General features: G+C 38.6%; 1 protein-coding gene across 2 annotated transcripts; it reads left to right on the forward strand.

The window, feature by feature from the left end:
• The first annotated feature begins 214 nt into the window (after positions 1-214).
• Positions 215-12,676, forward strand: gpr37b (G protein-coupled receptor 37b). 2 transcript variants are annotated; one of them, XM_051892357.1, is made up of 2 exons: positions 215-1,878; positions 9,500-12,676. In XM_051892357.1, the coding sequence occupies exons 1-2, from the start codon at positions 895-897 to the stop codon at positions 10,328-10,330; spliced, it is 1,815 nt and encodes a 604-aa protein (XP_051748317.1). In that variant the 5' UTR covers positions 215-894; the 3' UTR covers positions 10,331-12,676. The 2 variants fall into 2 exon arrangements, with proteins under 2 accessions (XP_051748317.1, XP_051748318.1); XM_051892358.1 differs by lacking the exon at positions 215-1,878 and adding an exon at positions 9,056-9,338.
• The last annotated feature ends 10,922 nt before the right edge of the window (positions 12,677-23,598 follow it).

Raw genomic sequence — 23,598 nt, forward strand, 5'->3', positions numbered from 1 at the left:
ATACTTTGAGTTCATTTTAAGCGAGCAATACAGTCATTTTTAAGCAATAGTTGGGTTAAATAAAACTGCCCAGCAGGTTCAAACATTTAACCCAACTGCTGTGTTAAAACAACCCAATTGCTGGGTTTGTCCATATTCAACCCAACTTGGGTTGTTTTTAACGCAGCATTTTTAGAGTGCAGTATTTCACGATTAATTATTTTATGAAAAAAAATATATATATTTTGCCGTTTCACTTTCGCAGCCCGTGTTACTGTGACACAAGGTTATAATTTAACTCGTATAAGCCCGTGTTACATTCAGGACTGATCGGATTATGATTCTGTTGACATGCGTAATTACGCATGGTAATGAATGTACTACGCACGGGCGGGGCGGGGTCGCCTCCAGCTGCGGTGGTCCAAGGGGCTGATGCTGGTGATGGATCCGGCTTGACAGAACAAGGTTATCCGCCAGGAGAGAGCCCGTCCATTTTCTTCATCCGCTCCTCACTCGCAGCAGCAGCAGCAGCTCCCCGCCCGCTCGCGCTACGGAGCGCGTCCCCGGGACTCCGCTTCTCCACGCACGGCAGAGGCGCAGGTTGCCGCGCCCAACAGAACCCGGGATGCGACCGTCTCCTGCAGCTGGCTGGGATGCACTGCGCCTCAGAAGCTGAAATAATGCTGTTTGGAGGGAATAACGCCTCGCTGTCACTTTGCTAAGACGAGGAACGCAAAGAGAGAATCATAACCGGAGTGGATGTAACCGGAAAAGTCATTTGCATGGATTTAATTAGCATTTACCGATCATTCACGTGTGAACTTTTTCCTCTGACGATGTGAATCTTACGTATTCTTTGCAATGCATCACATTAGAGTGTTTTTCTAACATCTTCTGCACACCGACTCCTTAAAGATGCAGATGCTGCTTTTAAGAACGATCTTTTTCATTGCAGGATGTCCACATGTTTTGTTGCATGGAGAAAGCCGTAATGCACACACCAAAGATACTCTTAGGAGCCTTCATGATCCAAAACCCAGTGCCACACGCCCTGCGAGGCATCCAGCCGCAGGTACACCTGCCTTTGCCATCAAACACACTTCAGAAGATGACAGTAACTTGTCCTCACGTCTCTGGAGCGCAGGTAAACCGTATGCATACAGACATGTCTTGTCGAACAGAACACACGCGGCCACGGAGAGTGGCACAAACCTACATAAGCTCTTGCGGCGACATAAAAGGAAAAAGTTGAATGGTGAGATGCCTGCTACCATGGGAACAGCAGATGGACACAATAACTCTAAGCCGAGCAAGCGAGGGAGAAACCACAGGCGCAAAAGAGGCACAAAGGAGCACCACAAGAAAACGTTTAAGAGCTTGAAAAGGGGCCAGAATAAAAGCGCTGCCTCATCGACACCAGTCGAAACTTATTATAATGCTCTAACATCCTCTTTTACCAAGTGGGAACCCATGCCCAAGCCTCTAGCTCTCACCTCCACAGATTTCCCATTTGATCTCACCAGATATACTGAGTTCCACACCAAACAGGTAGACGACCCATGGGACGCCACGCCAATGACCCCTCCATACGCCGAGGATGAGGAGAGCGAATTCTTCCCCAATCCTTTCTACCCCGTCACTAGCGAGACGTATGGGGCGTATGCAATCACTATCGTTTCGGTCCTTATCTTCGCTGTTGGAATAACGGGGAACATAGCAATAATGTGTGTGGTGTGCCATAACTACTACATGAGGAGCATCTCAAACGCTCTTCTGGCTAACCTGGCCGTTTGGGACTTTGCGCTGCTCTTGTTTTGCCTGCCTCTCGTGGTGTTTCACGAACTCACAAAGACCTGGCTGTTGGGCCAGTTCACCTGTAAAGTCGTACCATATATTGAGGTAATGGATTCTGTATTCATTCATATCAGGGTTGAATTGTCGTTTGCTGAGACAAGCATCAACACTTGCTCATACCTAGAGTAAACCTTTAACCCTACCTTCTACATTTACGCACTTTTCAATTCTGTCATTTAATTGGCCTTGTTGCATAAAAAATTTCCATCCATTTAGATAAACCTAATGTGATGCATATTTCTCAGTCATCTATAAATGAAGCAGGTTTTCTGCACTCAAAAAATCAAAAACTATTTGCATGTATTTGATTTTATTTAAATAATCATATTTTTTTCATATTTCTGATTGCGTATTTTTTTTCAAATATGCAATCAGCATAAAATCTGTTCATTGTGAAAACAATTGCATTTATTCGGTTAAAAATTTAAAATGCAGGCCTCAGTATTCTAGTTTTTAATGCACAAATACGTTTGAGAGTGTCAAGGTTTGCTTTTTTGTTTTGCACAGGAGGGTGAGATATTAAAATTGTGGCATGGTGGGTAATTGTGTCTCGTTTCGAGAGACGTCAGTGCTCCCTGCATGCAAAAGAACATCCACCCTGCCCTCAGGACACCCGCGCTGACCTCTGTCCCACTGCCGTCACATACTGTACGGCGCGAGCATAACCGCTTATTTCACGTGAAATCTGCAGGCGCCCCGCTGCCATCCTGATCTGCTCGCCACACCCAGTTTCAGCACAGCTCACTTTACCACAACCAAACCTCACGCTTCTTTAGTGTCAAATAATTGTGGACCCTTAGTGAATCTCACAAAAAAATATCCAGATCATATTTCACTCCTAAATCTAATAGAAAAAAAGGAAATCATATGCATATAGTAAAATGATTGAAGCCTTTTCCATTGCAACATTGTTTTCCTGAAAATTAATTTAATGCATAAAGGCAGTATGTTGCAGTAATGAGAATGAGTTTTCTTAACTTTATAATAATCAGATTTGAGTAGTAAAATGTGCTTAATTGTCATGAAAACACTGCCATAATCCAAAACATCATAACTCTTTCACCACCAGCATGTTTTTGTTTTTAAGTAATTTTCACAAAAATGTAATGGCCCCCACAATATTTTGTATGAATATCTGAACATGCAACATCTTCAAAGAAAGAACAGAGCCTCTTGTAGAGTTCTCTCATGTCTGTGTGGAAAGTATTCACTGAGTTTCATTTCTATTTTGTGACGCGTTTCAGAAAGCGCACCGTTTTCTTTATTTTACAAAAGCACAAAGTTTTGTTGTTATTGTGAGTATACGCAAGTAAAAATAGACCCTTTGCAGTTTAGAATGTATTAATCGTTTCTGTATGACAAAAATGACAAAAGACCCCTGTCAAAAACAAAAACAAAAAAAAAAAATTTTATTCTAGCTTTATGAATTTTTTTTTTTTTTTATCAACACTTGAATGTTTCATAAAAAAGCAACATTTTAAACAAAAAGCCGATAAAATAGTGTTTCTACAACATGCGTAAGCAATCCTTTTATCACTTGTTTCTGCTTCTTCTTCACCTATGTTTTGATCTGGAGATTCTGTACTCTTGTGTAATAGCGCCCCCTACCGTATAACAGTGAAAACATGGAAAGCTGGCAAATTTTGTCAATGGCGGGGAAAGAGTTAATGTTCCTCAAAACAGGCTTCATTTTCTTTAACCAAAATATAATGTCTTCTTTCTTTTGAATTAAGGGTGAAATATGACCCAGGCATGTTCTTTATGGTTTCGCGCAATCAGACTACTTATGAACAAAACAAATGAAATCGTAATGCTCAAAATGGCATCAATGGAGGCATCAGTTTACATGACAATGACGTACAAAAAACTAAAACGTTTTTTCTTTGTGTTTTTGAAACCAGAAAACGATCCCAGTTCACATGGATTTGCGAAAACAACTAAAAACGCTGTATTATTCAATCCAGGCCAGTAGGTGGCGATGTTATTTGTAAAGAAACATGTGCATGATGTCGCGTTTTTGTAGTTTACACAGAGACGATAACGGTAAAAACATGCACTTTAATACCCGTTATTAAAAGTTAGCATTTTCAGGTCCCCAAAATGAATATAATGAATACATTGCTGGCCATTTCATTCAAGCAGATTGGAGCTGTACTTGTATACACTAAGATGTGTAACCAAGATGGCCACCCACTTGCCACCGACTTGGTGAGATTCACTCATCCGTTTGCCTTAGAGAGTTAGATTGTGTGAGTTGCTTTTGTGAACGTGAAGGGTGTGAGGGGGATGTTGAGACGTTCTCGTGGGTTTTGGAGGGAGAGCGGTGCAAATGCGGCGTCCTGGTGGCACACTCAGCATGCCTGCTGTGATTGTATGGGACAGGCAGAGAGGGCCTGGAGGCTCGGCCTGACAATGGTGAAGCTGAATGAAAACAAGCCACTGTGCATGCGTGCTTGTGCCCGTGTCCCTCCGGCTGCAGCGCAGCTATGAATGCTGATCAGGAGTGAATGCGTTCAGGGCTAAGTGGTGAGTAAAATCAGTCTTGAGGGCAAATTGTGAGCGAATGCTCCACAGGGAGAAAACGCCTCGGGCTACATTACTCTCAGCCCAGTGTAGCACACACAAGCATGCAAGAAAAAACATGGTGCGTGATAGTTCATGTGCATTCTGCATCTTACTGCTGCTTTTGTTCAAACCTGACACGTTTCACATTTGACGTCCTCTCACTTGTTGTCTCCTGCAGGGTGTTTCCACTCAGGGGTGGAGAGATATATTGTGTAGTTCAATAAGTTCAGCGAACGCCAGTGGAACTTGTCTGATCATTGAGTTTGTTTTATCAGAGGTCTGACATTTCTTACTGGGGAATTTCGAGCGAATCCGAGCGCAGTGTTTTAACTTGACTTGTGTTTTGACTGGCTTTTAGCTTTTTGGAGATTGCATCAGTCACAACACACACAGATTTGCATGAAGGCCTCGTCTCATTTGAGTAAACATGCTGCAGAGGAGCATCTGACAGTCCAGCTTTTGGCTTTCTAGCAACATATTAAAAAACACACAGAACACTTTAGCAACTGCATGGCAAGCCTTGCATGATGATGGTGATGAGTTTTGGACAAGCAAACACCACTTACATTTTCTCCAGATTTTATTTTAGAGATATTTTGTTTTATTATTTTATTTTATTTTATTTTAACTTTATATTTTTATTTCCATCCATTCTCCAAACCGATTTTCTTATAAAGGGTTGCAGGTATTTTATTTAATTTAATTTTATTTTATTTTATCCAAACTGCTTTTCCTATAAAGGGTTTTAGAGTTTTTTTTTATTTATCTTTATTATTTTATTTTATTATTTAATTTCTTCTTTTTTTCATTTTTTATTTTATTTTATTTTCCCAAATTGCTCTTTCTATGAAGGGTTGCAGATATTTTATTTATTTATTTATTTTTCTCCAAATCGCTTTTCCTATGGAGGGTTGCAGATTTATTTTATTTTAGTTTTTTTATTTTATTTTATTTTATTACTTTCATCTGTTAATTTTCCAAACCGCTTGTCCTATGTAGGGTCGCAGTTCATTTCATTTTATTTTAGTTTATAATTTTATTGTTTGGCTTGTTTACTGGTTTTTGTTGGCTTTCTATTCTATTAGTAACCCACTTTGTGTTTGTGTTTGTGATCCAGGCTGTTGACTCCCACTAATGGTTTGAATTTACGTAGCTGAATATGTATTTGTTTCATTCGGTGGTCTTCATATATAACACTATTACTGTAATAGCTTTTGTCTCTAGCTCGCTCATGCCTCAGTGCCGTCTCATTTGTCAATATGTAAGAATTATTGCCCTCCCTGCTGGCAGTAGCCCAAAAATGGCCTCCAGTCTGAAAGCCACCGTTAAACCAGATTAATATCCAGCACCTCCATGGTTCTAGAGAGCCTCTTAATCAGAGAATTAATGAGGCGTTAGTAAAGACCATCTCAGCCAACGCCATCTTCACCTGCTGCTAGGAAACCTGTAAGCTAGAAAAAGCCTGTGAATGTCAGATCAGTTGTGATCTGGACTGTTTGCCAGAGCTTGAGGTGTGTGGAGACCAGGAGACCTTAGATTTGATTACTTCAGTTCAAACCACATGACCACCACATGTGAATCATGTAGCCTGTGGTCATGACTCTATGTACATTTATCTTGTTCTCCTTTTATCTGATAATGTGTCAAATCAGTTTTGTGTGTGTGCGTGTGTGTGTGTGTGTGCGTCCAAAGATTAATCACATATAGCTCTGATCATAACCCAGCAAATTAGACAGTTAAATGTTATTTTTAATGTGATGACCAAAAATGTTTTTTGTTCATCCTTCAAAGAATTTCCCCATTTTATTTTATTTTATTTTATTTTACCTTCTTTTCCTATGAATAGTTGCAGTTTTTATTTTATTGTATTTTTATTTTATTTTATTTCCCCATTTGTAAAACTAAAAGTTTATCGATGTAGAAAAACTAACACTTGGTGAAAAACAAACACTTTTATTAGGCTGTTAAACTTTTAAAAAGACATGAAATTACCACTACAAGCACTTATTGGCTCATTAGTCATTTCCACTCCCTAACATAGTTTTTTCACACGTTTTGGTCATGAAAAAATCTAATGAAAAACAAAAACTTTTCTTCAAATTGCGAATGAAATTACTCAGACAGCTAGTTAAGAGAACTTCCTTTATAATTACTGAAGCCGTCAGTCGCGAAAACTCCCATTTTAATCAATGAATCTGACTAAACTTCAAAATGAATCTTTTATTTACATTGTGTCTCCACTTTGTTATAATGAGAGGATTTGTGCGCTTAGTAGACTTAGTATATTTGCTAAAACATACACATTCAACGTTTTGAGCGAAAACCAAGTGGATTCTCACTACCAATAACTGGTTAGTCATTATTTTCAACAGAAATGCCTGTGATTGGCTACAATACTCAACGCTGCAAAATCACACTGGAACTCATGCAACGCTGTTGAACTCATGTGACATGAATAGAACAATCAGATCGCTTGAATTTACTGGCTTTTCTCTTTTATTAAGCATTTACAAATTATATGTTACCCATAGTAATATAACGTTAATCCTCTAATAAAAATATTACTTTGCATTGACCTGCCGGCATACACTGCCATACCCAATCGACGCCCCTCGTTTGATGGCTTAGGAAGCTTTATGGGCATATGGGAAACCCAGCAGTATTTTGCAGTCAGGCAGCATCTCTTTCTGACCTGCTGTTGAGAATATGCTCATCCTACAGAGTAAACCGAAGATCATTCGATGTGCTGAGCGTCTAATGGAGCAGGATGGATGCGTTTCACACCTATGGAAGTAATATAGCACCATTACAGCATCTTAATGGACACAATGGTCCATAATGGATTCTGAACAGTGTACTTTTTGTCAAAATGATGAAGGATCTAACAAATCTGCTTTTGGAGATGAAAAAGGCGGGCTGGTTTTCATTTAGCAAGTGCACGAGCACCGTTCCGCTAATTGTCTCCTCCTTGATGCTGATGTGCCTGATTGCTCTGTAATTATGATAATGAAGACAAACACTTAGTTGCCTCTTTCATTTGGGTTTGTATGATCCGCTGGGATGCAGCTGCAAGAACGTGGCCAAGAATCTCTCCAGTCGTCTCCTATTCATTGCAGTTGTTTCTTTTGTGTCTCCACTGTAAATACTCTTTCATATCACCCAATTTATTGTGGCAATATTCACGGCAAATGTCCCATTTCACAGTGGGAAGGGTGCAATCAGAGGGTTTTAGGGCCCTGCTCTGTGCCGTCTGAATTAATTGCCGGGCCGGCAGGAGCTTGGCTTGTCTGTCACAATAACGCAACAGATGAAGTCTGTAAATGTGAGAGCTATAGTTGTTTCTTGTTTTGCAAACCTGCTGCTATGTGCCGGACGATTAATAACGAGATTATTCCAACTGTAGGACTGGGTTCAGCTACATGGCAGACATAATTCAGATTTCTTTTCAAGCTGTTTGTTTACGCCACTGGCCTTAGTCACCTTCTGACATGCAGTATCACAAACAGGGCTTTTAACAACTGATACCAATACCAGTGAAATTTCATGGTTCTCAATACCATTACAGAAAAGCAATACATTCCTTATATATATATTTATACACACCGATCAGGCATAACATTATGAGCATCGACAGGTGAAGTGAATAACACTGATTATCTCTTCATCACGGCACCTGTTGGGTGGGATATATTAGGCAGCAACTGAACATTTTGTCCTCAAAGTTGATGTGTTAGAAGCAGGAAAAATGGGCAAGCGTAAGGATTTGAGCGAGTTTGACAAGGGCCAATTGTGATGGCTAGATGACTGGGTCAGAACATCTCCAAAACTGCAGCTCTTGTGGTGTGTTCCCGGTCTGCAGTGGTCAGTATCTATCAAAAGTGCTCCAAGGAAGGAACAGTGGTGAACCTGGTGACATGGGCGGCCAAGGCTCATTGATGCACGTGGGGAGCGAAGGCTGGCCCGTGTGATCCGATCCATCAGAGGAGCTACTGTAGCTCAAGTTAATGCTGGTTCTGATAGAAAGGTGTCAGAATACACAGTGCATCGCAGTTAACACCTAAGCAATGTTGCAGACCATACACACTCTTTCATGGAAACGGTATTCCTTGGTGGCTGTGGCCTCTTTCAGCAGGATGATGCGCCCTGCCAAAAAGCAACAATGGTTCAGGAATGGTTTGAGGAGCACAACAACGAGTTTGAGGTGTTGACTTGGCCTCCAAATTCCCCAGATCTCAATCCAATCGAGCATCTGTGGGATGTGCTGAACAAACAAGTCCGATCCATGGAGGCCCCACCTCGCAACTTACAGGACTTAAAGGATCTGCTGCTAACATCTTGGTGTCAGATACCACAGCACACCTTCAGGGGTGTAGAGGAGTCCATGCCTCGATGGGTCAGGGCTGTTTTGGCAGCAAAAGGGGGACCAACACAATATTAGGAAGGTGGTCATAATGTTATGCCTAATCGGTGTATATAATGACATATAAAATGTCATTAAGACTTTTTAATTATTTTTTTCAGAATTTTTACTTAATAGATTTGTTTAAATTTATTTTTTTTTTAAATTAAATAATTAAATATTAATATGTACAATATATAGAAAAACAAACAAAGGACTATATTCCATCATTTAAAGTTTAAATAAATAAATGTAACCTAATTAAATTGAAACAATGTTTTATATATAAATCCAGTTTCATTCTAAAAGTTGTAACTTCTTCCTGAGTCTCTCCATCAGTGTCGACTCCGGTTTGAACAATGTAAGGCTGAACACCGTTACTGACAATCCTCATTTTGGCTGCGTGAGATTCTCCAGCTTTGTTGTTGTTGAGCAACCGAAGCGTGAGCTGTTAAAGCTCCGCCCTCTTCTGGAAAGGGGGCGGGAGCAGCAGTTCATTTGCAGTTAAAGGGACACACACAAAAACGGTTACATTTAAAAGGTCATTTTTATTATTTTTTTCAGATTTTTATTTATTTTTTTATTAAAATTGATTAAATGTATCAATTGAATTAATTTATATATTATTAACTGGTGAAGCACCAGTACATCTGACATCACTTTTGATGACCAAACTGTGTTTGTGTGCTTGTATTTTTCCAGGTGGCGTCTCTCGGTGTGACCACCTTCACCCTCTGCGCTCTCTGTATCGACCGTTTCCGCGCCGCCACCAACGTCCAGATGTACTATGAGATGATTGAGAATTGCACCTCCACTGCCGCCAAGCTGGCCGTCATCTGGATCGGTGCCTTGCTCCTCGCCCTCCCCGAGCTCCTGATCCGGCAGCTGGTGTCAGAAAACGGCGACGGCACGGTAGAGGACCCGGCGTCAGAGCGCTGCCTGATTCGCATCTCCACTTCCCTGCCGGACACGCTGTACGTGCTGGGCCTGACCTACGAGGGCGCGCGTCTGTGGTGGTGCTTCGGGTGCTACTTCTGCCTGCCTACGCTCTTCACCATCGGCAGTTCGGTGGCGACCGCCCGGCGGATCCGGCGTGCCGAACGTGGCTGCGCCAGAGGCAACAAGAAGCAGATCCGATTGGAAAGCCAAATGAACTGCACCGTAGTGGCACTGGCGATCGTGTACGGTGCGTGCGTGGTGCCGGAGAACGTGTGCAACATGGTTTCGGCGTACATGGCGGCCGGGGTCCCGCAGAGCACCATGGCGCTGTTGCACCTGCTCAGTCAGCTGCTGCTGTTCCTGCGGGCGGCCGTCACGCCGGTGCTGCTGCTCTGCCTGTGCCGACCCTTCGGCCGCGCCTTTCTGGAGTGCTGCTGCTGCTGCTGCGCCGACGCCTGCGGGATAGCGGCCCACTCCTCGGCCACGGCAAGCGACGACAACGAGCACGAGTGCACCACGGAACTGGAGCTGTCGCCGTTCAGCACTATCCGCCGAGAGATGTCCAACTACACAGCGACTGGATCGCACTGCTGAGGCGTGTGGATTCTAGTGCCAACAAGCACATGCTTTTGTCTTACCTGTGTAAATACTTTGACCACAACCGATATGTTGCTCTTTTAAAGAAAGTAATGTAGACTGAAAGTTATGTAAGTACTTTTTTTGTATAATTGTCCTTAATATATATATAAATATATAAACACTGAACTAGTGACTGCTTTAATTTTGCAGTTTGTTTGCACTGCCAACCACTTTAGCTTTCTCTCCACTCTGTTTTCACACTGACACCGTGTCTACACTGGAAGAGATCGGGATTGAGTTGCACTAAAAGCGTCGCTCACCTCAGGATGCTCACTAACCACAGAACAATCACGTGCAAGTTTGAGGGTAGACTCAGGGCCTGTCCACGCGAACACGGGTATTTTCAAAACCGTCCGTTCGTCCACACGCAAACACAGTATCCGGTCACAGAACTTTTTTGAAAACTCCTGCCAGGGTGAAGATTTTTAGAAACTCCAGTTACAGTGTTATCGTGTAGACGGTGAAACCGGAGATTTTGGCTTGTGACGTCGGTACCGGAACCCGTAATAACTTTTTTCCAGGCTTCTGATTGACTTTGCGATTAGGGTTATAACGCCACCTGTTGGTTTGGCATGGACTTGACAGTGCTTCATAGCATGTTTTTGCGTTTTCATGTGGACACGTTTTTTTTAAAAAAAAACAAAGGAGGAAAAGGAGGAAAAACTCAGTTTATAAAAATACTCGCGTACGTGTGGAGTAGGCCTCAAAGTGAAGTTAAATACATCTATTGAATGTAAAATGCTATTTTTATTTTTGACAAAAATACATGTTTTATCATTTTATTATTTAATTTTATTTTAGTTTTATTATATAATATTTTATTATTTATTATTTTATTTTTAATACATTAAATTTATTTCATTTAATTAGATTTTTTTAATTTAGTAATTAATTTTTTTAATATTTTATTTTCATTAAAAAAAAAAATCCTTTACAGTGATATTACATAGGTTATTTGTATTTCACATAACATAATATGTATCGAATTAATAAAATTCATAGCAAAAAATCCCACATTTGATACTGTTAATAAAATATTTTTTTTTCAGACATAAGTGTGATACAGGGTTTCCACAACTTTTGACAAATGAATTAGAATTATTTTACACTAATTTATAATTGTATAAATTTTAACGAAAATACTACTTTTATTTTTGAAAAAAAAAATCCATCTTTTATAATTTTTACTTTATTTTTTATTTAGTTTTAATTTTGTAATTATTTTTTAAATATATATATATATATATATACATACTTTTTTTTCATAAAACATCCATTGGTAAATACTTTACAGTGACTTGTAATTTTTATTTTGTGTAACTGCCAAAAGTAATTTAAATTTGTAACAAATTAATTAAATTCATAGCAAAAGTAGACATAAGTGGAAAATACAGGCTTCCCACAACTTTTTTCAAATTCATTGCAATTATTTTACAGTTATTTATAATTGTACAATTAAAAAAAAAAATGCTACTTTTATTTTTGATAAAAATCTGTCTTTCATAATTTATTTTATTTTATTTTTTAATTTAGTTTTAATTTAGTAATTAATTTTTTAATATATTTTATTTTATTCATAAAAAAAAGGCCATTTGTAAAAACTTTATAGTGACTTTACATAGATTATTTAACTGCCAAAAATTTTTCAAAAATATTTAACAAATGAATGAAATTCATAGCAAAAAAAAAAAAAAAGACATAAGTGGAAAATACAGGGTTCCCACAACTTTTGACAAATGAATTGCAATTATTTTACAGTAATTTATAATAATTTAAAAAAAAAATTTTATCACTATAAATAATTTTTTTTTATTAAGATTTTACTCATTTCCATCATTTCTCCAGGCCTGAAAATCACAGATCTTTCCAGATTTTCCCACAAAAATAACAAACAGCTCATCTGAAGTTCTCCAGTGCAGAAAGTTGACTTGATTTAAAGGGATCTGTCCAGTTTTGACATGTCAAGCTCGTCCGGTGTAGACACGGTGTTCCTGTCGCACGGTGAGTTTCTGCATTTATTGAAAGTAACATTTCTCTAATGTTTGTAAATGGCTGTGTGTTGCGTGCCGTGACCTTTCTCTTGATGAAGGTGATTCTTGTGAATCGTTCTTGAAGTCTGTAGAGCAGATGTGTGGGTAACTCACCCGCCCAGATCTGTATGTGTCTTACACCTGTGAACACCCACACAATGCTCGTTCTAGTTAACGCTTTCTAAACGTTTTTATATAACCAAAACGAAATGTCTCTTTAATAAACAGGAAACGTTTGCTAGAAGAATGGCAAACCGATCAATTAAAATGCCAGTGTGGTTGTGTGCATTTCTTTTGTAGCCTGTGCTGATTCTGAACTGGCTTTTGTGTTTCCAGGAAGATAATGCTGAATACAAACAGAGTGTTTTGCTTGACTAAAGTCTCCAACAAAGATTTGCAATGTGTTTCTAAGCAGTCGCACTCTTTTTCTCGTGCATTATTCAAGGCCAGCAGCACACATCCGTCCCTGCATGCGTCTGAGGAATTGTTTATCCACATTAAAGCATTAGCTGTCAGGCTGCACATTGAACAGGCCCAGATGAGATCTTACTTTTGTATTTCAAATGCATCTGGTGTGTTTGAGGTGTCAGAAACGGAGCAAGCTGCTATTTTTGGGACACTTTGTGGGAAGATAGTGATAGACAGGATCAATTTACATATGAAAATGTTTCACCAGAAATGCCACGGTTTGATTTGTTGTAGCGTAAGTCAGAATATGTTCACCTACTCATGTTATATCTCAATCGTGCATGATTCTGGAAAGCTTTGAACATTTGTAAAGTCTCTCAAAATCATGCATGGGTCACAGTTGGCCCACAAAACAAGATCGAATAATAAATGATTTTGCATAAAAAGTGAGGCCTATTTTAGGACCATTAAGATGTTTTGCATCGTGACATTATTTACATGAGCATTAAGCACATTTTCTCTTCAAATTCTCATTACTGCAAGGTTGTCTTACTTTTCTGTCTTTTTCTTTGTTTTTTATTCTCATTCTCAATAGTGATTTTAATCACTACAGTACAAAATAATGTAATTCAATGATCTTTTTATTTAAATCAGCATAAATTAAAGCTGCTAAATAATTTCTGTGCCACCAGCAGGGTTGCCAGTTTTTTACAACAAAACCTGCCCAATTGCTACTCAAAACTAGCCCAAAACTAGCCCAATCGCATTTCAGGGAGGGGGTCCCCAGTAAAAATTGCGTCCCATGGGGTAAAATCTGCGTTTTTTGGTGGGATTCCCATGGTAAAATTAGCATTCCAGGGGCTAAATATCATGTTATTAGGGTCGCTTCAACCTGCGGACATGAAAAACAACCCATGACAACACTGTTAAAGTAGCCCAATTCCGCAGGAAAAGCTACACTGGCCATCGGCGTCAACAAATTACAATATTCGACCATCTTCATTGGTCGAACAAACAGATAGTCCCGCCCCAAGCTCACGCCATTGGCTGAGCTAATGTTCAAATGTTCAAATGTTGCTCAAATAAGCAACTTTTTTTTATTATTGAATTTGATTTAAAATCAACTAATAAATCATTTAAGAATTTTAATTAAGCACAAATGTATATTTTTTTTCTGTGAAAAAATATAGCCTCGTTCAGACTGTCAGTCCAAATCTGATTTTTGTGCATATCCGATTGGATCCGATTTCAAATCATAAAATGTAAATGTCAGACTTTGTTATAGGAAACATGCTGAAAGTAGCTGCAGAAACAAGGTTGTGTTGTTGCAAATGTTCAGCATATTTCCTATAATAACGTCTAAAAAGTATAAACACTTTATTTATTTATATAAATTTTTTTTTTTTTAGAAAATGACCGATTGTTTCTCTAGATAAGACTCTTATTCCTCATCTGGGATCGTGTAGAGCCCTTTGAAGCCGCACTGAAACTGACATTTGGACCTTCAACCCGTTGAACCCTGAAATGAAAAATCCTGGAATGTTTTCCTCAGAAACCTTAATTTCTTTTTGACTGAAGAAAGAAAGACATGAACATCTTGGATGACATGGGGGTGAGTAAATTATCAGGACATTTTAATTCTGAAGTCAACTATTCCTTTAAGATGCATTTTGGTCAATCAGATCACAAGTGGACAATGCTAAATACAGGTGTAAACGGGATCTAAAACGTTTTGAGCTTGTCCACTTTCAACTACTTCCAGAGTTAGTTGAAAACACATTCGGACCGGATTGCTTTCGTAATGTAAACGCTCATGTGGTTGAATCCACAAAAGACGCCTACTCTCCACCTACTGAACTAACGCGTAAACATTATGGGAAGCGTGCTAGCCAGACGGGATTTAAACTTTGTCAGCTGAAGACCCAATGTTGGTTTGTAGACGAAAAACTTAGCAAACACAATGTTCTCTCACCATTCCTGATTTCTAACACTCATTCACAGTGTTCGGTGTCATCTTGCGGCTCATCAGAGCAGAAACAAAAGCTGCTGCTCACTGTATGTTTTCCCATCATCTCCGGTCATGTTTATATGTAAATTTTGTGAGCTTGTTTCCTCCATTAGATTGAAAGGTCTGAAAAACCCATACATTTACCCACCCATAGACCCTGCCCTCAAAGAAATCAAGACAGAAGTGGTTGAAAGTGGACAAAAGAGACGGATAAAAACACCAAGTATAAACAGAAATGTGTCTCCCTCGTCTACTTGTGATCCAATCAACCAAAACGCATCTTAATACCAGGTGTAAACAGGGCCTGAATGTCCTTTGTTCACAGATTTCTGTCTTCTGGTGCTGTATTGTCACGTTTCGTCCACGGTGGAGATTGATCTGCCATATTTCACTGGTAATTGTCCAGGAACAGCATGACGTCTATCATTACAGTGTCTCTGTCAAACCCCCCTGCCCCGCAGCAGACACTGGCTATTGAATAACCCCATTATCTGAGCCCTGGTCTCCTTTCAGAAGGTCCAATAATGACAGCAGCAGCAAAGCAAGTTATAAGAAAGCGCTACGGCTGTTAAGGTGATGCCGTTTTCTTCCAGGCCTCCTTATGGCTTTATTCCAGCCCTGTCGGAGAGGAACAGGTGTGTTTTGTCTATTTTAATGAGGTTAGTTTTTGAGAAACTGCCAAGAATAACTTTCCCCCAGACCTTGTTAGGTTGCAGTGGATGTCTGCAGTCTTCAGCGTGTTCATGGTAATGTGTTCGGCCGGGGCTGAGAGAACAGCACACTTACTCAAGCGGAAACAGAGCTATTCTTTTCCCATCACTGTCAAGACAGGATGTGCTGTATCTCAAACAGAATCACCGCTATAAAAGCAGAAATTTAGTATTCTGTTTGCGCCAGTCATTTTTCACAGACTATTGTCAATAAGTTATTTAAATGATTGTTTTCATTTACATTTGGCAGAGGCATTCCAGCTGAATGTGTTCAGTATGTTTGTTCCTGGGCATCAAAACGGATGGCCTTGATGTTGCTGGCGCCGTACTCTACCAGTTGAGCTACAGAAAACATGTAAAGTTTAATCAACAGCATCTTAGCATAAACAGACAATAAGTTTGATTTGTTTGTAACAATTAACAAAAAATTGTAATTCACTTTAAATGGCGACGATGCACTGGAATAATCATACATAAAATAAAGAAGACTGGGGAAAAACGGCAAGTATAGCCACAATATTTAAACACTTTATGTGTAACGAGACAGTCACTTACTAACTTTGTTTGTGTAAAGTTATATTATATGATGAAATATGCACTTAAATTGAGTTATACTGCCTAAACAGTTTTATTTTCAGTGTTGTGGTAACACATTACAAGTAACGCGAGTTACTTAATCAGATTACTTTTTTTTCAAGCAACTAGTAAAGTAACGCATTACTATTAAATTTACAATAAAATATCCGAGTTACTTTTTTAAGTAACTAACTCAGATTACTTTGTTTGAGAGGTGCACATCAGGCTACACCGTAGGCTACGCGTGCTGCACACAGCCTACAACATAGCTACGGCGTAGTTTTGACGCAGAAGTATAAATCAGCCTTGAGGCTTATTCATTTCAGTTTAGGTGTGAAAAATCCCTTTACATTTGCCCAAATAGAATTTTTTTTTTAATTAAAATGCAAACAAGCAAGTCCAGTCCAGGTGAGAAAAAGTAACGCAAAAGTAATGTAACACATAAAAAGTAACTAAGTAACACATTTAGTTACTTTTTAGGGAGTAACGCAATATTGTAACACATTTAGTTACTTTTCAGGGAGTAACGCAATATTGTAACACATTTAGTTACTTTTTAGGGAGTAACGCAATATTGTAACACATTTCATTACTTTTTGGCAGTAACGCAATATTGTAACACATTTATTTACCTTTTTGGCAGTAACGCAATGTTGTAACAAATTTATTTACTTTTGGGAGAGACGCAATATTGTAACACATTTAGTTACTTTTTTGGGAGTAATGCAATATTGTAACACATTTAGTTACTTTTGGGAGTAACGCAATATTGTAACAAATTTAGTTACTTTTGGGAGTAACGCAATATTGTAATTAATTTAGTTACTTTTGGGAGTAACGCAATATTGTAATTAATTTAGTTACTTTTGGGAGTAACGCAATATTGTAACACATTTAGTTACTTTTTAGGGAGTAATGCAATATTGTAACACATTTAGTTACTTTTTAGGGAGTAACGCAATATTGTAACACATTTAGTTACTTTTTAGGGAGTAAGACAATATTGTAACACATTTAGTTACTTATTTGGAAGTAACGCAATATTGTAACAGTTACTTTTTGGGAGTAACGCAATATTGTAACAAATTTTACTTTTTTGGGAGTAACGCAATATTGTAACAAATTTTACTTTTTTGGGAGTAACGCAATATTGTAACACATTTAGTTACTTATTAGGGAGTAACGCAATATTGTAACAAATTTTACTTTTTTGGGAGTAACGCAATATTGTAACAAATTTTACTTTTTTGGGAGTAACGCAATATTGTAACACATTTAGTTACTTTTTAGGGAGTAATGCAATATTGTAACACTTTTAGTTACTTTTTAGGGAGTAACGCAATATTGTAACACATTTAGTTACTTTTGGGAGTAACGCAATATTGTAATTAATTTAGTTACTTTTGGGAGTAACGCAATATTGTAACACTTTTAGTTACTTTTTAGGGAGTAATGCAATATTGTAACACTTTTAGTTACTTTTTAGGGAGTAACGCAATATTGTAACACATTTAGTTACTTTTTAGGGAGTAAGACAATATTGTAACACATTTAGTTACTTATTTGGAAGTAACGCAATATTGTAACAGTTACTTTTTTGGGAGTAACGCAATATTGTAACAAATGTTACTTTTTTGGGAGTAACGCAATATTGTAACACATTTAGTTACTTATTAGGGAGTAACGCAATATTGTAACACAGTTACTTTTTTGGGAGTAATGCAATATTGTAACATTTCGTTACTTTTTAGGGAGTAACGCAATATTGTAAAGCGTTACTTTTAAAAGCAACTTTCCCCAACACTGGTTATTTATATAATATTATACTATTTAGATATGTCTTTTAGATTTTATTTTAATATATTTTATTTTAATTTTAGTCATTTTTTTATGTGCCTAATTTTTGTTTGTTTTTTTTATCTAATATTTATATTTTAAATTATTTAAACTTTATTTAAATCACTGGAAATGATTTTTAATAGTTTTTGTTAAAAATAACAGCACTGTGCCTGTAGCGTCATCCCACCACTGAAAGGATGATTTAGATACTTTACATGATTAAAATAACATATTTTTGTATGGAAAATTTAATATGTGCTTTAATATCCTGCACATTTCTGCTTTTAAACCATCCCAATTGTCTCATTCCATTGTAAGACGTTTACTGTGAACATGATTTTTTTGTTCTTATAAACATAGAACTTAGCTTATCTGCTTTAATTGAGGACATTAGGTTGTTTTATAGCCCACCACCATTTATCAGAATTCATTCATAAATTTTTATAGAAATGTTTAAAGCCAGTTTTAAAGAACAGAAACACCAGTGTCCAGCTTCACAGTGAGAAAATGCATAATTCAACAGCACAAACGAATAATTGTTGAAGTGAAAGAAATAGCGGGAATGAATATTTCACAGATTCCTCAGATGTGTGGGTTCTGCCATGTGGAGGAGGGAGACAGTTTTTCTATGTTTATTTATAAGGGCTCAAACAGGATCTGATCCAATGAATCAAAACCTCCACAAAGTCTGTGAATGTGTTGAAGAAATTTGGCGCTGGTTTGTAAGAAACTTTCTTGGTGGCTTAAAGAGATACACAAGCATGCCAAATGTTATGTAAGACATTTTTCTCTCTCTTTAATTGCTTTGATATAAGACAAAACATGGTTCTTTAAGGATTTTCATGTTTATTTCTTATTAAAGGTAAATCAATTACCAAAAAATGTCAAGAAATGTCATTTTTCTCCATTAAATATATATATAAGCCTATATATGTTAAATTTGGTTTTGACAGGCGGCCGATTGGGAAAACTCCCTATGGCCAGTCCATCCATCACAGTACTGAAATGTGCTGCATTCTGGTTCATTCTGTCGTAGTGACCATATGAAAGTCCTCCTGAGGGAACGAGTGACTCTTCTTTTATGATTATCTTCATTTCTGGGTCAGTGCTGGAAATGAATGCTTGAATGGCTGCAGGTGCAGTCTGAGTTTAAGAGCCTTCACGGTTTCCACTGGAATAGGTGGAATAAAAAATGCAGTAGTCGTCCTTCACAAGCTGTTTTTCTCCTCCATGGCTCATCTAGGTTAATGAGGATGTTGGTTGATGGCAGGTCTAGTTTACGTCATTCCCTCCCTCCTCATCTTGGAGGATGAATTCATGGGCGTTCTCCTCTCATTGATTCTTCCTGATTAGTGTTACTTTTTTATTGTTACGATGGCCCATTGCCATTGACCTCTAGCCATGGTTTTTGGCACAGTTCAGCGTCATGGAGAGCTGACACCTTTCTCTCATGGTTGGAGATACAGATTAAAGAGATGCTTGTTCCTCTGCCAAGTTCACCAGCACATTGAATAAAATATAAATCCTGCTGTACAAAAGCAGACTATTTTCCGAGTTAAAAAGGAGACAATCAAATAGTTATATGTCATAATGTAAGCAAGGTTAAAAATGCTCTTTGAAGGTAAAATATCCTGGCTCTTCCAAGCTTTATAATGATATTGAATGGGGGATGCAATTTTGAAGCCCAAAAAAATCCATCATGAAAATCCAATGGAGTTTTTACTTCCAGAACCCAACAGCTGGGTGATTTTTCCCTCTCCGCTTCCTGTGAAGTGATGTATCGATGTTCCCTTATTTCCTATGCTGTTCGTAATGCCCTTCGAACTGAACATGTTCGCTCCCTTCGGAGTGGAATCTCACTTAAGATGGTGGAATACCCTGTGAAGTGCACTTCACAGTCCACTTATGGTCGAATGGAATACACCTCATGTTTCCTTAATGGAAGTTCTGAAGCACAAAGTAAATCAATACACATAATGAAATGCGATAGATTTGATAAACATAATCTAGCTAACATTTATAATTCATTTACAGCTAAAATGCTGCAGGATGTGTATTTATTATAATGTACTGTTAAATAACATAAACAAATAATGGCAGAAATATATCTGTTTTGCTGTTCTTCATAAATACAGTATGTTGCCGGAAATTTAACCATCCTACAGAGTGCCCGAATTTGTGTACACGATATACTGATTCCGGACCTTGGAAGCAGATTGAGATGCACACAATGTTTTTGCCCATAGTGTCTTGACGAAAGCAATGTGAAAACAGAAAGCTTTAGATTTAAACCAACTGTATCCTGTAGATTAGTTAGACATCTGTGGCTTGACTATGTGACGTTCATAATACCCTGAAGGCTATTCTTGTCTTTGGCTCTTAGGTGTGCTTCTGTTGTTTATGAAGCAGGTGCCAGTTTATCTTGTGATCTTCCAGGCTTCTGCGTTCCCGCGGAGTGTGTGAGGATTAGGGCGTGTGCCGTGTCCTTCCTCTCTGTCGGATATGACTCCATCACCGCAGGCCCTCCCTCCACGCTTCTCTTTGCTGAGAAAGGTTGGGATAATCAGACTCTGGATGACTCCTGAGGAAACACCTGCTGCTCTCTCTTTAATTGAGGAGCCCTAATGAGCAGTGGAGACGTGGGCGGGGTCACGAACGACAGACTCCCGGCCCTGGAGGTCACAGTGTTTGGTTTCAGCCTCAGTGGACTCGTTTTGTGCTGTCTGTTTAAATTAGCAATGTTCATGATATGATGTTTATCATATAATAAGATTAATTTCATTGTTATATGTTCTGAGGAAATTGTAAGTTGTGTTTGCACATGCAAAAATCACCAGCATATGTGTTTTGTTTTTATTTGATTTTTTTGGTTGGTGCTTCTCTGAGACATTTTAAAGGATTTTTTGTGCCCATTATTAATTCAAGCAGAGCATTAGCACATCTCTCCTCTACAAACTGTACGATTTGAGGCATAACTGCAGCAAACATGCCTTAAGACAAATTATGCATCAAAGTTTACACTGCAAAAAAAAATGATGTTCTTACTCAGTATTTTTGTCTTGTTTTCCAGTACAAATATCTGAACTTCTCTTTAGAGAAGAGGAAGAGTTGTTGTAGTAGAGTGTTGTTGACATGCCGTCATTTTACGCCGGACTGCTTCACAAACGAGGGTCAATTCAACGCTGGATTTGCACAAAAGATTAACATGACGGCACATGCTAGTCGATGAGTTGAATCAACTCACAGCAACTACATAAATTTATCCACTAACCATTCAGAAACGTCCAGTTTCATTCTAAAAGTTGTAACTTCTTCCTGAGTCTCTCCATCAGTGTCGACTCCGGTTTGAACAATGTAAGGCTGAACACCGTTACTGACAATCCTCATTTTGGCAGCGTGAGATTCTCCAGCTTTGTTGTTGTTGAGCAACCGAAGCGTGAGCTGTTAAAGCTCCGCCCTCTTCTGGAAAGGGAGCAGCAGCTCATTTGCATTTAAAGGGACACACACAAAAATGGCGTGTTTTTGCTCACACCCAAATAGGGGTAAATTGCTATAATAAATGATCTGTGGGGTATTTTGAGCTGAAACTTCACAGACACATTCTGGGGACACCAGAGACTTATATTACATCTTGTGAAAGGGGCATTATAGGTCCCCTTTAATGCACCCTGATTGCATTAAAAACCAAAAATTTCCATTGCAATTAATTTGATGCTTACGAATCAGAGACATATTCAGTGTTTTACACCCTGCTTCTAATTGCATCAGGCAATCTACAGTAATCATTCACAGCAATTACCCGCCACTGACTGCGGCGTCCTCCCTCTTTCTCCAGCGCTTTGGCAACTCCAAATGCCTGTTGCTGTGGTAATGGCACAAAACCTTTCTCATGCCCGCTATACAGAGCTGAAGCAGCCAAACTTTGTTCTGTCTGCGTCTGAAGATCATTAATGCATGCTCATAGCAGACTGGCTCAAATCCAGACCTTAAATTAGCCTGTGCTCTGTCCTAATTCGGTAATCTGTAATACAGCTGGAAGGCTTGCTTTACACACGCGCAGCCGTGCCACATTAAGCTCCCAAACAATGAGATATTGATTGTGTTTGATAGCGAGCTCTAGACGAGAGGAGTTTATGGCCCTCATCTATTGGCTGAGGCTCATCGGTGTGGTTTTGTGAGTAACGCAGGTATCATAATCCTCCTCTTTAAATGACATGGATGTTTGGCAATTTCTCAGCCCACTGCGGCAGAAAATACCTCCAGCCGATGGAAAACTAATGGCATTGTCACAGCGAGCCTGAAGCCTTTGGGGCTGCACCAGATACGGGTGTGAGTGCATTGATGAAGGCGACTCCCTCATCGCCGCGAGCCTGAGAAAGAGGAATGCAATGTGAAAACGCATCTCGTCCAACTGAGTGAATGACAGTGGACCACCTTGACAGCTTGTTGCTTCGCATCACTGTGTGGTTTTAACGACAGTCTATTTAAAGTTCCCACTCCCTGCAGATACATCCCACCAGCCTGTGTCACGACAGCCGCAGTTATTATAACCCGCAGTCCACACACACAACACAAGCATCATTCGACTGATGTTTGGGGAGCGAAAAACTAAAATTAGCAAGGCTACTAAATGCATTTTTCAATTGCATGACAGCAGCGCAACTGTTTTAAAAATAGTGTAGCATTTCCAGTTACAAGCTAATTTCTACAACAAACAACATTTATTTGTATGTATTTTATTTAATTTATATTTTTATTTTATTTGTGAATCAGTTTATAAGCTCTTTACTAGAAGCTGAATAAATATTAACATGATTCACTGTTTTCAATACAGTGAATGTTAGTTTTGTTAACAACTTTTTATTGATATTGTAGATTAACTACTTTAAATTATGAGTAGCTTGCTGTTTTTTTCTTTTCACGCAAAATATCTCTAAATGCATGCCGAATGTACTTTTAATATGTATGTGTCTGTCCCTTTAATTAACCGACCTCTTACAGTATGTGCCTCTAATCATTTCCTGTGTTGACTCCGCCTCTTCCCTTTTGCCAGGTAGGTTTCTATCTTCTTCTTCTTCTTTTTTTTCTTTGCTCATAAAGTAGTTTTTGCTTATATTTAGGGGTCCAAGCATGTAGTGCTGAAACCCTAATGTAATTGTTAAATTTCCAAGGATCAGCATTCTCCCCTAAAAGTGATCGGGCAGACCAAACTGTAAATCGTAGAGACTTGAAACTTTGAGGGCTGGTAGTACTCACACCGTCTACAACATTACCAAGGCTCGGCCCGATTGGCCTGACAGGGGCGTTACAGCAGGGAAAATTACAAAATTGCTCAAAACTCCCAAACCATCAGGCGTAGGCTAATATCATTGGAATCCTTGGCTCAAGGCGGACAAATGGATGCGCTCGTCTGCAAAATTTTCGGGTATTTTGGATTTTTTGAAAAATTACTTTTGAGAACCTGTCCTACGTTTTTAGCCCGATCAGAACCAAATCAGTGCAGCAAGTTTCTCTGGAGTCTGATTGTAAATAATTATCAAAAAAAAAAAAAAAAACATTGAAATTTCGACATTGAACATTGAAATTTCGCCAAATTGTGTGGAGCCACTTTTACTAAAATGGCTATAACTCGTGAACAGAATGAGATATTTT

This window comes from Ctenopharyngodon idella, chromosome 4 (assembly GCF_019924925.1).
Source record: "Ctenopharyngodon idella isolate HZGC_01 chromosome 4, HZGC01, whole genome shotgun sequence".
In the NCBI taxonomy this organism is placed as follows: domain Eukaryota; kingdom Metazoa; phylum Chordata; class Actinopteri; order Cypriniformes; family Xenocyprididae; genus Ctenopharyngodon; species Ctenopharyngodon idella.

Excerpts from the sequence above, each read along its gene's own strand:
- gpr37b (XM_051892357.1), top strand. The coding sequence starts at position 895 with ATGCAGATGCTGCTTTTAAGAACGATCTTTTTCATTGCAGGATGTCCA. Across the intron at positions 1,879-9,499 it reads AAGTCGTACCATATATTGAG|GTGGCGTCTCTCGGTGTGAC; the intron begins GTAATGGATTCT and ends GTATTTTTCCAG.